Raw genomic sequence first — 16,262 nt, 5'->3', positions numbered from 1 at the left:
GGGCTGTTTTGCTTTTAGAGGATCACCAAGTTTCAGAAGTTCTCACAAAGGACTTTCCGGAGCCGAACGAGAAAGGATGCCAATGAGAAGTCTGAAAAAACAATAGAACGCAATGTCAATATTTACTTCTAGGTGCTCCCATGTTCCGAGCGTCAATCGTTCTTAGCGGTTTTTCCAAACGGCAGCGATCCGTTGCTTCGTTCCAATGAATAAACCAGCTTGGTGGGAAATAGCTTCAGAGTTCCTTTTTCTGGATTTTAAGTTGTCTCACTCAGCTTCGGCCGTGTAACAGCCTCCAGTTCAGGCCCCCAAGTGACCGGTCCCTATTTCAGTGGGTCCTTGTGGACACGGGGTTTTCATCAATGGACATTTTATAGAACAGAATAAAGGAAGAGACCTTGGAGATCTTCTAGTCCAGACATGTCAAACACAAGGCCCGGGGGCCAGATGCGGCCCACGAAGTGATTTCATGTGGCCCGTGAAGCCATCCTGGAAACAGTGAGGGAATGGCCCCCCACTGCCTTGGCCCTGGCCCTGGCTGAGGAATTCTGAGAGCTGAAGTCCACAAGTCTTAAAGCTACCAAGATTGGAGTCCTCTGGTATAAGGTCTCCTGCCTTGAGCAGCAGGTTGGACCAGAAGACCTTCAAGATTCCTTCCAACCGGAGAATTGTATGTTCTAAGGAAGATGGTGATGCTCTTGGTAATTTGGCCTAAGTCAGTGGTTCTCAACCTTTTTAATGCCGCGACCCCCAACCGGTCATCAGTCGAGGACTACTCAACCGGTCGTAAGTCGAGGACTACTCAACTGGGGCAGCACCGTTTGCAGAGTGGGACTTTTGGTGGGCTCAGCAGGGCAGAGACAGCCTGGACAATTCCTCTTGGCTTTTGAAAGCCAATAGAATTAGACTCTATTCAAGAGAGTCTATTCTATTGGCTTTCAAAAGCCAATAGAATAAAAGGGAGTAGCACAGCTAAGGAAAAGGGAAAAAAAATGGCGGACTGCGTTGTTTGGCGACCCCCGTGAAATGGTCATTCGACCCGAAATGGTGTCCCGACCCACAGGTTGAGAACCGCTGGCCTAAGTGGAGAAGGAAGATTCATCAAGACTCTTCCATCATAAACTTCAAAAAGGCTTTCCAGTCCACTAGCCCAGGACTGTTCTATCCCAGCCTACAGCCATCCTTGTGGACCAAACCCCTGTTGATAAAATAGGCTGGAGACTTTAAAACAAAACAAACCCCTTTTAATATGGGTGACCAACCTGCCAAATAGTCCAAAACACAAACAGCAAAACTCAATCCAAATGAAGGAAATAGTCCACAGGAAAAACTATGCAAACAGAAGAGTAGTCACAAGCAAGACGAACAGACCAGGATTCAAAGAAGTACTTTGCAAACGGTTGCCTTCAGCAACCAGCACCACCCACACCTCCTCTTTTTATACAGCAGTCCCAAGGCGTTGCCTCTCATTGCCTTCTCCTTTTACTCTGGAGTTGCCGTATTGACTGCTGCTGATTTACTCTCGCTAATTGACGACGTGTGCGTGTGTCAATTAGCAAGTCCATCAGGTGTGAGTCTTCCCCAAGTCTGACTCATTCTCCTCACACAGCTGAGCTTCATCAGGAACACGACTGGAGAGCCCAGGCTCTGCATCAAACCCTGAGTCCTGTAATTCATCCGAGCCTCCCTCTGCCCCTAATGGCCCTTCAAATGCCTCCTCCACCTCCTCCTCAGATTCCTCAGACTCAGCTGTTGGGAGCACAGGCTGGCACGGAATCACAACAAGGGTAAATTGACCCTGGAAGGACATAACGAATTACCAAACGAGAGAGAGAGTTCTACTACAAGGTGCAATAGCCAACTAAGCTGCAGGCTTTGACCTACAATGATATGAACCCAGCAGATGAACCAAAAAGCATCACTTGAGTTGGCACAAGACTGAATATGCTACCTTTGACAAGGGGCAGGGAAAAATGGAAGGCTGTTACCTTCCCAGCGGGCTGGGGAGGAGGGCAAATAAAGGACACCATTGTTCATTCCTGCCCTGTGAAGTGTCAGCAGTTTAAATCTGGTGCTTCTCCTCCTCCTCCTCCTCCTCCTCATTTTTCCAAGACTTAAAAAGACACTTTTGTCTTTCTCCAAGTAGGGCTGGCTCCCAAGCAGCTGTTTACAATTAATTTGACAACTAGCCCCAAACTATTCTCCCACAGAATGCACGCAATAAATATTTGCAGTTTGGAGACAGAAGACCAGAATTATAACTTCCAACCTTTCGCCCGTGGAGCCAACAACTTGGAAAGGGAGCGTTTTTACAGGCACGACATGTCAATTTTTTACTCTGGGATCGATAGGCCAATAATCGATTGTCAAGTGCATGATCATGGAACGGAAATAGTCCAGGGTAACGTCCAATAATAAATCAATACTGCAAAAGATCAAAGGAAGGTCAAAGGACTTCGGGGAGGAAACTGGAACTGCTTGGAAAAGATGATGGAAGGGGATCGTGACAGAGACTCTTCAATGACGTGGAAGGAAGTTCACAGCCAGGAAAGTCAGCGCTCTTTTCTGTCATTCCAGAGTCCAGCAACGATTTAACCTTGTGAAATTGTTAATCTACCAGAAAGCTGGTTCCAACAGAAGACTAACAGAATAACAGAGTTGGAAGGGACCTTGGAGGTCTTCTAGTCCAACCCCGTGTGTGTGTGTGAGAGAGAGAGAGAGACAGATAGATGGACAGACGGGCAGAGAATGGGAAAATAACATTGGAGATCTTCTAGTCCAAACTCCTGAGAGAGAGAGAGAGAGAGAGAGAGAGAGAGAGAGAGAGAGAGAGAATAACAGAAGACAATTGGAAGGGACCTTGGAGGTCTTCTAGTCCAACCCCGTGTGTGTGTGTGTGTGTGTGTGTGTGAGAGAGAGAGAGAGACAGATAGATGGACAGACAGGCAAAGAATGAGAAAATAACATTGGAGGTCTTCTAGTCCAAACTCCTGAGAGAGAGAGAGAGAGAGAGAGAGAGAGAGAGAGAGAGAGAGAGAGAGAGAGAGAGAGAGAGAGAGAGAGAGAGAGAATAACAGAAGACAATTGGAAAGGACCTTGGAGGTCTTCTAGTCCAACCTGAGAGAGAGAGAGGGGGAGGGAACCAGTCTTCCCCAAAATGCTAGAGAATTCCTGGGAGCCTGGCAGCCCTCGGACAAATCAGCCCTGAAGGGAGATAAACAAAATCTACTTACAAAGAGACAACCCCGAAAGTTAAAAAGGAAACGAACGGACCTCCTCCCCAGCATTCAACGCCCAGATAAGCAGGGATTAACCCCAGGATAAATGCCTAACCAACAATCAGGCAGTCAACAATGCTCCAGTCAAGCCACTATTAAGTCAGACAAACAATCCAACAGTAAACAATAGTCAAAAAAGGAGAATATTTGCAAGCGCAGGGTTGAACTGTGGGGTCCTTGGTGCTCTCAGAGCTGGGTGGTTTTCTTGCAGACGTTTCATGACCCAACTAGGGAACATCTTCAAGGCTAGAAGGGAGAGGAGTTTGCAGAGGGGAGGAGGAGGAAGAGGAGGAGAAAGAGGAGGAGGAGGAGGAGGAGGAGGAGGAGGAGGAGGAGGAGGAGGAGGAGGAGGAGGAGGAGAGGAGTGTAGGGTCCCTGGTGCTCTCTGAGCTGGGTGGTTTTCTTGCAGACGTTTCATGACCCAACTAGGTAACATCTTCAGTGCTAGAAGGGAGAGGGGTTTGTGGAAGGGAGGAGGAGGAGGAGGAGGAGGAGGAGGAGGAGGAGGAGGAGGAGGAGGAGGAGGAGGAGGAGAACTGCAGGGTCCTTGGTGCTCTCTGAGCTGGGTGGTTTTCTTGCAGACGTTTCATGACCCAACTAGGGGACATCATCAGTGCTAGAAGGGAGAGGAGTTTGCAGAGAGGAGGAGGAGGAGGAGGAGGAGGGGGAGGAGGAGGATTGTGGGGTCCTTGGTGCTCTCTGAGCTGGGCGGTTTTCTTTCAGACATTTCTTGACCCAGCCAGGTGACATCATCAGTGCTGGCAGGGACTGGGGTTTGCTCTCATTTTATATTCTAGTGGCTGGCCCCGTCAGTATTGACCCTCCTTACGACTGCCACAACTTACGACGGTAATTGCCAGGCTCAATTACAGTCCTACGTCAAGGACTAGCTGGATCCAATCTGTGATCCACCGCTATTTCAACGATCTTGTCTGTTCGGTGAAGTACCTCCCCAAGAAATAAAGTTGCCTTTTCTTTTAAAAAGAATATGGAAATATTTTTTGCACCGGACGCCACAAATGTTCATCCTTAAAAGGGGAAGTATTAGAAACTCTCCCAAGTTGAACACAAATAGCATCACAAGAGTTGGAAGGACCTTTGAGGTCTTCTAGTCCAACCCCCTGCTCAGGCAGGATGGTGGTGATTTCGTGGAAAGGGGCCATGGTGGTTTGTTGGAATGTTTGTTTGACTCAAAAGTCTGACCTGGGATTCTTAGCACGATCCCAATTCAGGTGCTAACCAGGACCCAGGTCTCAGAGAAGGTTAGCGAGCTTCCTAATTATTACTTTAAATTAGTATTGGTGTTTAAAAAGGAACTGAATTCATCTACAGTCTTTGGAAGGTCATTTTAATTTTAATCTTTCTTGAACAACCACCGACGGGCCAGCAAGCCAATTCTGCACAGAATATATTGAATATATATTGCAATATATTGCTTGCTTCCTTTCAGCGCCGCCCCGTGAAAAATGGGGCTTCCAAGTCATTCCGTAGGGAACCATTACTGAAATGAAAACAGACTTTTCTCCGTTTCCCCCTTCATCGTATGGAAAGAATTATAACCCGTAGACGTCTACTTAAAACGTTGGCACCAACAGCGCAAAAATGCATCAACACTGAAGTGCGACGATGCCAAAAGCAATAAACGTCGTGAGGCAGCCAAGAAAAGGAAGCTGGCAAGACATTTTTTGATAGACGCTGGTATTGTTCTGGACAATAGAAGGGAGAAAGTCCCGTCTGGAGAAGAAGATCTTCAAGGGTTTTCTAGCATCAACCAGTCATGGCCGAAGCAATATGAAGCCTGTCTTCAAGATGGCCTCCAAATTATGTTTGGAAGAATTAGCCGTACAAGGAAACGAGGCCATCAAAGAAGACAGTGAATGGACACCATCAAAGCTGAGCCCAGCCAGACACCATAGATCAGTGGTGGCGAACCTATGGCACGCGTGCCAGAGGCAGCACTCAGAGCCCTCTCTGTTGGCACGTGTGCCACTGCCACCAGCAGCAAACCCATTAGGCCTCCATCGTCGCCCAGAGCAGGAGCCCCACCCAGCACAAAGGAGGCGAAGCGGACGACTATCAAGTTCGAATAGAGGTCGTAGAGCAGAGGTCACCAACCATTGCCGACTGGTGGACTGGAAGAAAAGGGAGGGGGAAGCATTTTACATGTGTGCGTGTGCGCAGGGGGCCACACGCACGCACGCGCTGCAAGTGGGGCGGGGCTAGTGCCTGCGTGATACTTACTAGCCATGCCCCGTTCTTGCGTGATGCAGCGCCTTGTATCTGCACTCCGCGGCGCAGTGGTGGCCATTTTTGCACCTTGTAGCACAGTGGCCCGTTTCCCCCCCCCCCCGTTTTTGCATGCTAGAGGCGGCACTCAGAGGCGCCTCCCTGCTCCCCCGAGGGCAACACAATGCTGATGTGGCCCTGGCACTTTGTGATAAATAAGTGGGTTTTGGCTTGCGGTTTGGGCACTCGGTCTGTAAAAGGTTCGCCGTCACTGCCACAGAACAACTCGAAGTAGTGCAAGATCAGAAGATGGGGGAGAGGCCTGAACCAGAGAATCAACAAGAGTTGTACATGCTGAATGGATAAATAAATGAAATAAATAAACCCTTTATTATGAAAGTATAACAGTGAAATTGGCTGAGCTTCCCTCTGTGCTGCCCCCTCACCACAAACTCACGGTGACTGGATGGTGGAGAACAGAAGGATTTATACTCCTTGCAGACCGCTGGTCATTTGCCTTCTTTTAGAGAGTCGTTGAGGCCACTTGGAGGCTTATCTGTGTCCTCATGGGAATTTCTTATTATTCTTTGAAGACATTTCCCTTCTCATCCAAGAAGTTTCTTCAGCTCTGACTGGGTGGTGGGGTGTGGAAGGATTTATACTCCTTGCAGACAGTTGGTCATTTGCCTTCTTTGTCATTGAGGCCACTTGGAGGCTTATCTGTGTCCTCAGGATCACCTGAGTGGTGCAAATGGGTGTGGAGCCTTCTGGGGACCTTCTACCACACCGTCCTTTCAGCAGTTCCAAGAAGGCTCCACACTGATTTGCACCACTCAGGTGACCCTGAGGACACAGATAAGCCTCCAAGTGGCCTCAAAGACCCTCTAAAAGAAGCAAATGACCAGCTGTCTGCAAGGAGTATACATCCTTCCGTTCCCCCACCATCCAGTCAGAGCTGAAGAAGCTTCTGGGATGAGAAGCGAAACATCTTCAAAGAAAAACAAGAAAATTCAGGTGCCTCGTGAAAAAAAGCACCTGTGGGATTTCAGATGGAAGTTATTGATCTCGTGACTCACTTTTAATAAACTGCCAACTGTATCTTGACTGTGTGTGAAAGAATGAAATTTGGTGACGGGAAAAGATGGATGTTTTCCCTTGTTCTAGCCATCTTATGGAATCTTAGTGGCGTTTATGTATTATTAGTAGGGTTGGCTGCACAGTCAACCAGATGTTCTGGCGTGTTTGCCCTACCCATGGTACAGACAGATGTGGTTCGATGGGGTTAAAAACACCATGGTGGAATGTCAGCGGTTCCAAGCGATGCTGCCTTTTGCAATTGACCGATGGGGATTTTTGTCAATGTTGTATTTTTGTTATTATTATGTCTGCCTGCACAATTGGCCAGGTGTTCAGGCTGGGTTTGGCATTTTTATCGGCTTATGAAGTCCTTCCCAAGGGCTTAGGAAAGGTAAAGGTTTATTTATTTATATATATATATATATTTATTTTATTGTTGTCTCGCCCAGGTGACTCTGTTATTGTCTGATGGTGTTAAATCATTATTTGCTTATTAAGGACGTGTTTGTTATTTATTATAATCTGCTGCTTTTTGTTCACTAATGGTGCTTAGCGTATTTATCACCCTTCCGTGTTTTCGGTTTAACCCTGGGGAGATGGCAGAAAGGAACCATGTTGGGATGAGATCTCTTGATTCAAACAGGAATTTAGTTCTTCCTGATGGGGTGAAACAGAGGCCCAAAGAGACACAAATAAATTTCACAAATTAGCTAAAGGCAGCCCTGGGGATGTAACTTTTCCAAGACCACGCAGAAGAGAGGCACGGCAAGCTTGCTCATTGCTGGACTTTTTCTAAATCTAAACCTAAACACAATTGTTGAGAAAATGCCAGGAAGATATTCCGCTAACAGACTTACAAACCACCTGGGCCTCCTGTTTCTAACCCTTCTTTTTTTTCCAAAACTTAACATTGGTTTCTAAGAAGCCAGAAAACTGTTTATACCAGAAGCTCTCGCCACAATCCGCAGACAAACATTTTACAGGCTTTTAAAGGTTTACAGCAGCTGTTTTTGTTCTTCTGTTTTAGACTGGTGCTTTTGGGGTTATTTGTCGTCGTCTTTTTTTTATTTATTTTTCATGTAAATATCCTCTGCCGTAAAGGCACCCTTGAGCAGAAAACCAGACTGTAACAATACCTTCCCCGTGTCAGTGGCCCCTGCCTACTACTGCTTGTAGAAAGGGGAGATCGGCGTAGCTTGAAAATGCTTAAAGAACGCCAAGTGAAGAAGTACGTTAGTTCCAGGTAAGGTTTAGGTGGAGGCACGGTTGGTATCACAATAGGCAATGAATTTACCCACCTTGCAGTGATCAACCATACCTATAGCTCTCTGTTCTTGCCTACAGATCTTTGGTGTGTTTGATAAAGGAGGGTATTGTTGAAATGAGGGGGTCCCTGAGCAAAACCCATTCCTTACTAGCACTGATGATGTTACCTAGTTGGGTGATGAAATGTCTGCAGAAAAACAACCAAGCTCAGAGAGCACCATGGACCCCACAATCCTCTCCTCCTCCTCCTCCTCCTCCTCCTCCTCCTCCTCCTCCTCCTCCTCCTCCTCCTCCTCCTCCTCCTCCTTCCAAACGCTCCTTTCTTCTGGCAATGATGATGTTCCCTAGTTCGGACGTGAAACATCTGCAAGAAAACCACCAAGCTCAGATATCACCAAGGACCCTTCATTGGGTGTCTTCGTGAATAGTTGGAGTGAGTTTACACAAGTGTGTAGTTGCAAAGAATGGATGAATTAGGCATAGCTCCCATGCTATTAGCACCCCACAAATAAAAAAGCAAGGCAGTTTAAAATAGTTACAGGTAGAAACAGTTAAATCTTAAAAGAAGCAGAAAGAATTTTTTTTTTCTTTCTCCAGGAAACTTTCTCTACTTGGCTATTGTTTTATTTTATTTTTTTATTTTGTTGTTTTTATCATCAGTAGCCTCTTCCTTCCTCCAGGACTGGTGGGTTTTATTAATGGCCCCCAGTAACAAGACGATTGGCAGGCTGTGTGCTTTCTTCATTTCATTGCTCTTTGGCTTTTGCCAGCAAAAGTCCTCCAGTCTCAATTGTTTATATACTTACAAGTCCAGTTTACATTTGGCACCCTGACGATGCAGCCTGGACTCCGTGACTCTCACGGCTTCATAAATTTATTAAAAGTCAAAAGGTCCGGGAGTTCAGCTTGACCCCTGGTGACCACTTCCATGCAGTTTTTTTCTGGCAGGATTACAAAATTGGGGATTGCCTTTGCCTTTTTCGGCTTTGTTGTCTTCCATTTCCCAAGATGGGTTTGTTTTAATTTACATTATCCAAATCTAGCCTTTAATTTGGCACCCCTTCCAAGTACTGGCCAGGCCCGACCCTGCTTAGCTTGCAAAGTCAGCAACTGCCTCTGAGACAGTAACTTTGCTACTAAGGCTTTGCTCTTCCGCAACTTCCAGTTGGAAGGTGGGCGTCTCATCCTGTTGCCACAAGCCTTGCAGGAGCACAGGTGACTGATCACCGCAAGTCAGCCCCAAATTTCCCATTGCTAAGCAAGACAGTTGAATTTGGCCCCAATTTTACGACTTTTCGTGCCACTGTTGTTAAAAGAATCGCTTCAGCTGTTAAGTTAGCGACCCGGCTGTTAAGTGGCTTCCCCATTGTGTTTGCTTATCAGAAGGTTGCAAAAGTGGATCAGGTGACCCCGGGGTTCTGCCACCATCATAAAATAGAGTCAGCTGCCAAGCGTCCGAATTTTGATCACCTGTTAAGTGGGGATGCTGCAACGGTTGTGTAAATAACGGTCACATCACTTCTTCAGTGCTGTTGTTAACTTTGAACAATCATTAGACCAATGGTTCTCAACCTGTGGGTCGGGACCCCATTTGGGGTCAAACGACCATTTCATGGGGGTCGCCAAACAACGCAGTCCGCCATTTTTTCCCCCTTTTCCTTAGCTGTGCTACTCCCTTTTATTCTATTGGCTTTTGAAAGCCAATAGAATAGACTCTTGAATAGAGTCTAATTCTATTGGCTTTCAAAAGCCAATAGGAATTGTCCAGGCTGTCTATGCCCTGCTGAGCCTGCCAAAAGTCCCATTCTGCAAACGGTGCTGCACCAGTTGAGTAGTCCTCGACTTACGACCGGTTGAGTAGTCCTCGACTTACGACCGGTTGGGGGTCGCGGCATTAAAAAGGTTGAGAACCACTGCATTAGATGGTTATAAGTCAAGGACCACTTGTGTATGCTAGGTCATGGGTCCCCAAACCCCAGTCCGTGGACTGGTACCGGCCATGGCATGCCAGCAACCGGTCCACACAAACAAGCAGAGCCCCATCCGTGGGATGCAGGCAGCACACAAAACCACACATTCTCCGGTCCGTGGAAAAACATCTCTCCACAGAACTGGTCCCTGTTGTCCCAAAGGTTGGGGACCTCTGTCCTAAGTCATACATGCCTTGCTAAAACTCCATCCTTTCAGATTCCTCACTTCTTCTTAAGTTTCATTCATAACTTCTTTCAAGACGCCACACATCGAAATTTGGAGAACTAAATCTGATGGTTCACCATAGCTGGAATAGTTGATAGCCTACAAGGAGGGTATCACAATAGACTTTAGAAACCATAACCAATGCCAAAGCCCTGGAGGAAATTTATCTGTCAGCTCCTTGGCAGAAGCCCTCCATAGATCTAATTCTGAGGTTTTGAGAACACGGTCCGTTCTAACTAGGATGGGCTCCAAAAGAGAAAAAGTTGGATGAAGTGAGTTGGGGGGAAATTAGGAGAAAAGACATCATTAGCATCTTGGCCGTTACGTTCCCAGGAGCTCCAGCGTTTCTAGTATAGGCAGCCTGGAAATGTTTACTCTCGTAAACAGGATCCTTTGTTCTCGCTGCCAATTCCCACGTTTGCTGAACGTTCTTACCTCCGTCTCTTTGGAGGTTTAAGTGCTCTGGTTAGCATCTTTTTTCCACCGGGGCCCAGTTTTAAATAGCTGTAGAGATGAACGTAGGCCGTTAAATTCAAGAGGGTTTAAAATATCAAAGCTGAAGGCAATGCGCCGTTTTTATTTTCCCAAAACCTGTTACTAATGTCCTAAGGTGGGTTTGTTGTTGTTGTTGTTGTTTTACACCAGGCAACCGGACTTTGTTTTTCTTCAGCTACTAATCTCATAGTAGGTCACAACGATAATGATAATGTCACAGGTCAGAATGACCTAGAAGCCGAAGAAGAAAGCAAAGAAGACATTGTCTCTCGTCTTCAGTGATTGACGTCATCTCCTCCTGTTGTTTTTTTTTTTTGCTATTTTTTTAAAAATGTTGATTTAGGGACCACCCCGACGTCTTTTCTTTGACTGGACCTTAAGCTATGGATGCCGCTGTTAACTTTAGGGTGGTTAAATTTACTAAATAAAATTTCTGGGTTTTGAATTTTGCTTCTCACATAAACCCTGTTGGGATGGAATCTTCCAAAATCAAGGCTTACAGCAATGCATTTTCTACAGTTGCTCTTCGTAATTAACGAAAGTACCAATGTATAAGCCACACATAAATTGTTTGGGTTACAACTGCCTGTTTATTTGCAGCATCGGTCAACAGCAAATGGGAATTGCCAAAATACTGGCGAGTGTGAAATGGCCTGTTCCTTTTTTCCAGGTATTGCAAATAATTTTCACAATTCCTATCCTAGGATATTTTCTTTGCAACGATCTCACTCAAGCCTTTGTTCGCTTCTAATTTCTTTACTTTTTAAACTTCTTGTAGCAGGAAAGTCATGGACTGGAGCTGACGTTACCTTAATACCTAAAGAAGATACTGATCTCATTCAAATAAAAAATTATAGACCAATACCGCTATTAAATGTGGATTAGGAAACGGACAGTATTTCTGTGGGTGGAGTTGAACTTCCAGTGTTTTAAAACCCAATATCCCAAATGTATGTCCCCCAAATCATCAAAAAAAAAAAACCCACCTCAAATTTGACTCTCTTGTTGTTATATATTTCTGTCTTGTTGAAAGAAAAAGGCACAACTCAAGAATCTTTTACTCATGCTATGGAATTAGAGGACAAACATTTCGTTTCTAAGTGTGTTGTTGCTGCAATCTTTCATAGTAATTAAAGTATTCTGAAAACAATTTTCTACAAGTTACTGCTCAGCTGCATGTTTAGATTAGGTATCTTGTTCGAATTAAGCTGTGATCCATCTGATAATGCACCTGTTCTTACAACAGTAGAGAAGATTGAAGAACTGAAAAATATGTCCTAAAATACAGTATTGAAAGGTGTAATACTACATGGATTCCTCTCAGTTATTAAAAAAATATAGTGACTGGTATGTTCTCTATAAATGTGTTGATCCTTCTCTAAACTCATAGTCCTAAAGCTCCTTGGAGAAGATCTCAAGATGTTGTCCTCTACCTCACCCTTACTAGCCTTGAAGGGACACCTCAAGAGAGCATTTGCGTCTTTCACAGCAACGTCCTCAGGTATATGCAAACAATTAAAACAGAGGAGTATTTTAATTAATCCTGACAAAAACAAGCTGGAGAGAGTGTTCAATATTTCTGTGCCCTGTGGGGTGGTTGACCTTTAAGCAGAGGTGGTTGATTCTTTAGCCAGACAAATGTAAAAAAAAAAACAGAAATGCATTTTCTGGTTATATTTGGGGGGCTTTTAAAAATAATTTTTAGTACTGATCTTTTCTTCTGTATAAGAAGCAGCCAGTTCTGCACTAGTTTGAAGAGGTAACAAGAGAGTCAGTTTGGTCTAGTGCAGTGTTTCTCAACCTTGACAATTTTAAGGCATGTGGACTTCAACTCCCAGAATTCCACAGCCAGCAACGCTGGCTGTGGAATTCTGGGAGTTGAAGTCCACATGCCTTAAAATTGTCAAGGTTGAGAAACACTGGTTAGTGGTTAAGGCAAGAAAGGAGACTGGGAATTCTAGTCCCACCTTAAGACAATAAAGCCAGCTAGGTGGCTTTGGACCAATCACTCTCTCGCAGCCCGGCCAACCTCGCCGGGCTGTTGTTCTGAGGAAAACAGGAGCGGGAAGTTGAGTTGGATATGTTCGCTGCCTTGAAATGATAAAAGCGCAATACAGATAAACAAACAACTGATGTAATAGTTTGTATTATATACTTATACCCCTCCTTTGTTATTTTTATAATTTAAGGCAGTGAACATACTTAATCTCCTCCTATTTTCCACAGAACAACCCTGTGAGGTGGGCTGGGCTGAGAGGAACTGGCTCTGGGTCACCCAACCAGCTGTTTTTTCTAAGGAAGGACTACAATTCACAGGCTCCTGGTTTCTAGGCCAGCGCCTTAACCTTAACTGTGACTGAATTAATCCTTCACAACCTCCAAACACAGTAGGAAAGTGAAGAGGAACTAAAGAACCTCTTGGTGCGGGTGAAGAAGGAGACTGCAAAAGTTGGCTTGAAACTCAACATAAAATCAAGATCATGGCATCCGGCCCTCTCAATTCCTGGCAAATAGATGGGGAAGAAATGGAGGTAGTGACACATTTTATCTTCCTGGGCTCCAAGATCACCTCAGATGGGGACTGCAGCCAAGAAATTAAAAGACGCTTGCTCTTGGGGAGGAAAGCTATGGCAAATCTAGACAGCATACTCAAAAGCAGAGACATCACCCTGCCAACAAAAGTACATATAGTCAAGGCCATGGTTTTCCCAGTTGCAATGTAGGGCTGTGAAAGTTGGACCACAAGAAAGGCCGAGCACCAAAGAATGGAGGCCTTTGAACTCTGGTGCTGGAGAAGACTCCTGTGAGTCCCCCGGATTGCAAGGCGATCCAACCGGTCAGTCCTAGAGGAGATCAACCCCAACTGCTCTTGAGAAGGCCAGATCCTGAAGTGGAAACTCAAATACTTTGGCCACCTAATGAGAAGGAAGGACTCCCTGGAGAAGAGCCTGATGCTGGGAAAGATGGAGGGCAAGAGAAGAAGGGGACGACAGAGAAGGAGATGGCTGGATGGAGTCCCTGAAGCAGGAGGTGGGAGCTTAAATGGACTCCAGAAGATGGTAGAGGACAGGAAGGCCTGGGGGAACGTGGTCCATGGGGTCGCGATGGGTCGGACACGACTTCGCAACTAACAACAATTTCTTCCTACCAAAAATCTCCAAAGTACATTTTCTCATTTCTAGAGTTTGACGTTTTACCCTAAAAAATGTAACAAGAGCTTACACAATATTTATTACCATCTTATTTTTTTTTTCTTCTTCTCCTCTCAAAAATGTGTCCCAAGTAAATGGTGAAATAATTGTACAAAGTTTTCGGAAGCTGACTTTTTACACTACATGCCTTTTTAGCTCAGAAAATTTTAAACTGGTAGCATTTTCCACCAACAATTATAATCCCATGCTTGTCTCAAATCTCTTCAGCATTTATTTGTGTCCATCTCATAAAAATCCATCATAAATTGGCCTCTGACTGCAAAAGCCGACACCACTAGAGTAGCAGAATAAAAAAAAAATCTTTTTTTCATGGCAATAACAGATCCTGGCCAGGACTTTGTCCAAGTTCCTGGTTCAAAAACACACTGCATTTGGACAATTCGTTTTTCCCAGGAAGCAGGAATCATGTAATGGGTCCAAACGCCCCGACACAGAAATAAATGGTAACTATAACACTAACACCAAGTTCCCTGCTTCCAGGATATAAGTATCATCTCTTAGATTTAGGTCAATAAATATAGAGAATACGATTGACGTGCAAAATAAGCATAATTTATCTTTATTCCACCCTACCCAGTCCCAATGTAATTTTCTACAGGAAGAACAATTATTGATCGGCCTTAAAAAAAAGTGCAAATATAAAATTTAATGTCACTGTTGAAGAAGATGAAGCATAAATAAATGTTAGTCTTGGCTTCAGTCACACTGGAGCAAGACATAATTAGGAAACTGTATGTATCTGAAATACGATTGGAAAAGGGAAAAAAAAAAAGAGTGATCGAGGGAGGGAAAAAAAACTAAAATTGCTGTAATTACCAGAGTTAAGTCTTTACACAGGAAACATTTTAATTTCAGCTGGCTCTGTCCCACATCCCTGCAAATTGCCTTCCCCCCCCCTTTCGACGTGTGTGGTTTGAGACTAGCACGTTTATGAAGAACTATGGAAGGAGCAGGATAAATTTAACAGACAGAAAAATCAACTGATCACTGTTCAAATGCCTCAAAGGAAGCTCCACCGAAGATAATCAAGATTGCAGTTAATTATCTTCAGTGGTTGGCTTAAGGTACAAGGAGACAATGCGGAGTTTTGTCAAAATTATATTTCTAAGCAGTAGAAGCAGTTGGACAGTGGGACCCAAAACCCAGAGAGTCAACTGGACTAAGAGACAGATATGGTAATTATTAAGACACTGGCCAAAAAATGGAGGCTCTTGAGTTCTAATCCTGCGTTCGTCCCAAGAATGCTTTTTCACGAGGCAACTGGACTTTCTTGTTTTTCTTTGACGACGTCACCCAGTTGGGTGGCCTTGGGCTAGTAGTCACTCTCTCTCAGCCCTAGGAAGGATACAACGGCAAACCACTTTGGAAATCCAGTTTTCACTTACTGAAAAGATTGTTTCCAGGAGTCAACATGAACTTGGAAGGCACACACAAATGACTGGACAGTCATCTCATAGAGACACAAGTCTCATCTTATGGAAGACACAGGTAGAACTAAGAAATTTCCTGACAGTGAGATCAACCAACCAGGGGAACAGCTTCCCTCCAGAAGTTGTGGGTGCTCCAACACTGGAGGTTTTTAAGAAGAGACTGGACAGCCATTTGTTCGAAATGGCATAGTTTCCTGCCTGAGCAGGGGGTTGGACTAGATGACCTCCAAGGTCCCTTCCAGCTCTGATGTTCTGTGTTCTAAGTCCTTCCCACAACTGTAAATCCTGTAATTCCTGATGTCCCTAAAGCCATTTGTGATTTGTGAGGGGTCCTGTACCATTTCTCCACAATACTACACACTGACCATTTCCTATTGCACACAGACCAGCAAGGTGAGCGGCTCAAGATTTTCAGAGGGAGAAACGGTGAAAGCAAACAGAGGTCAGCTGCATTTCTGAGAAAGAGAGCCTGGAACATCTGGTAAACAATTTGGAGTTGCAATTCAGAGAGAAGGAAGTTTGCACATCACCGGGAGTCACGAGTTTGTTTAGTGACAAGGAAAACAACTTGAGCCTCTGTAGGTTGGGCCTGAATCATCCCTAATCTAGTTAGCTAAATTTCGTGTTCTTTTCTCTGCTGGGAAGGGTGTGGAAGAAAGCCACCAGCCAAGTGAACTTTAAAAACAAAGCCAGGATTCCCTTTTTTAAATTCCAGACCAAATTCTCAGGTCTACATCTGCAATTGCTGGCTTGCAAAACTTGTTAGCGGCCCAGCCATATTGTTTTTCTCTGTGTAAACAAGTCTCTGCAAGACCCCTGCAATCCCATCTCTTAATTTCTCTGGGATGCAAAATAAGAGAGTCGCTGGTACCCCATCTTGCAGGATTAATGAAGGATAATTCAAACAGTAACCCATGCAAAGCATTTCGAAGAACGCTCAGCGTTACCTGAAGTCCGACCCATTTAATGGCAGCCCGAAGAGCGAGGCGTTCGGAATGCTATGACGTAAACGTCAGCCAGATTTAGCTAAAAGGGCTGGTTGTTGTTAACAATGATCACCCCTTTAGTTGTGCAGCACCTCT

The 16,262-nt window shown here is 44.9% G+C and overlaps 1 protein-coding gene across 1 annotated transcript in view; it reads right to left on the bottom strand.

Annotated features, from left to right (window-relative positions):
* TSC22D1 (TSC22 domain family member 1) overlaps nt 1–16,262 on the bottom strand; it is a 71,521-nt gene that overhangs the window by 65 nt on the left and 55,194 nt on the right. Inside the window, exon 2 of the mRNA XM_039366687.1 lies at nt 1–91. This exon is cut by the window's left edge and continues 65 nt beyond it. Coding sequence (XP_039222621.1) covers nt 43–91 — 49 coding nt within the window. The 3' untranslated portion in view covers nt 1–42. The remainder of the gene's footprint in view (nt 92–16,262) is intronic.

Source organism: Crotalus tigris, unplaced genomic scaffold (genome assembly GCF_016545835.1).
Source record: "Crotalus tigris isolate CLP2741 ecotype Arizona unplaced genomic scaffold, ASM1654583v1 scf7180000020351.1464749751:1500972, whole genome shotgun sequence".
NCBI classification, from domain to species: domain Eukaryota; kingdom Metazoa; phylum Chordata; class Lepidosauria; order Squamata; family Viperidae; genus Crotalus; species Crotalus tigris.
This window is presented reverse-complemented; position numbering and strand designations above follow the sequence as displayed.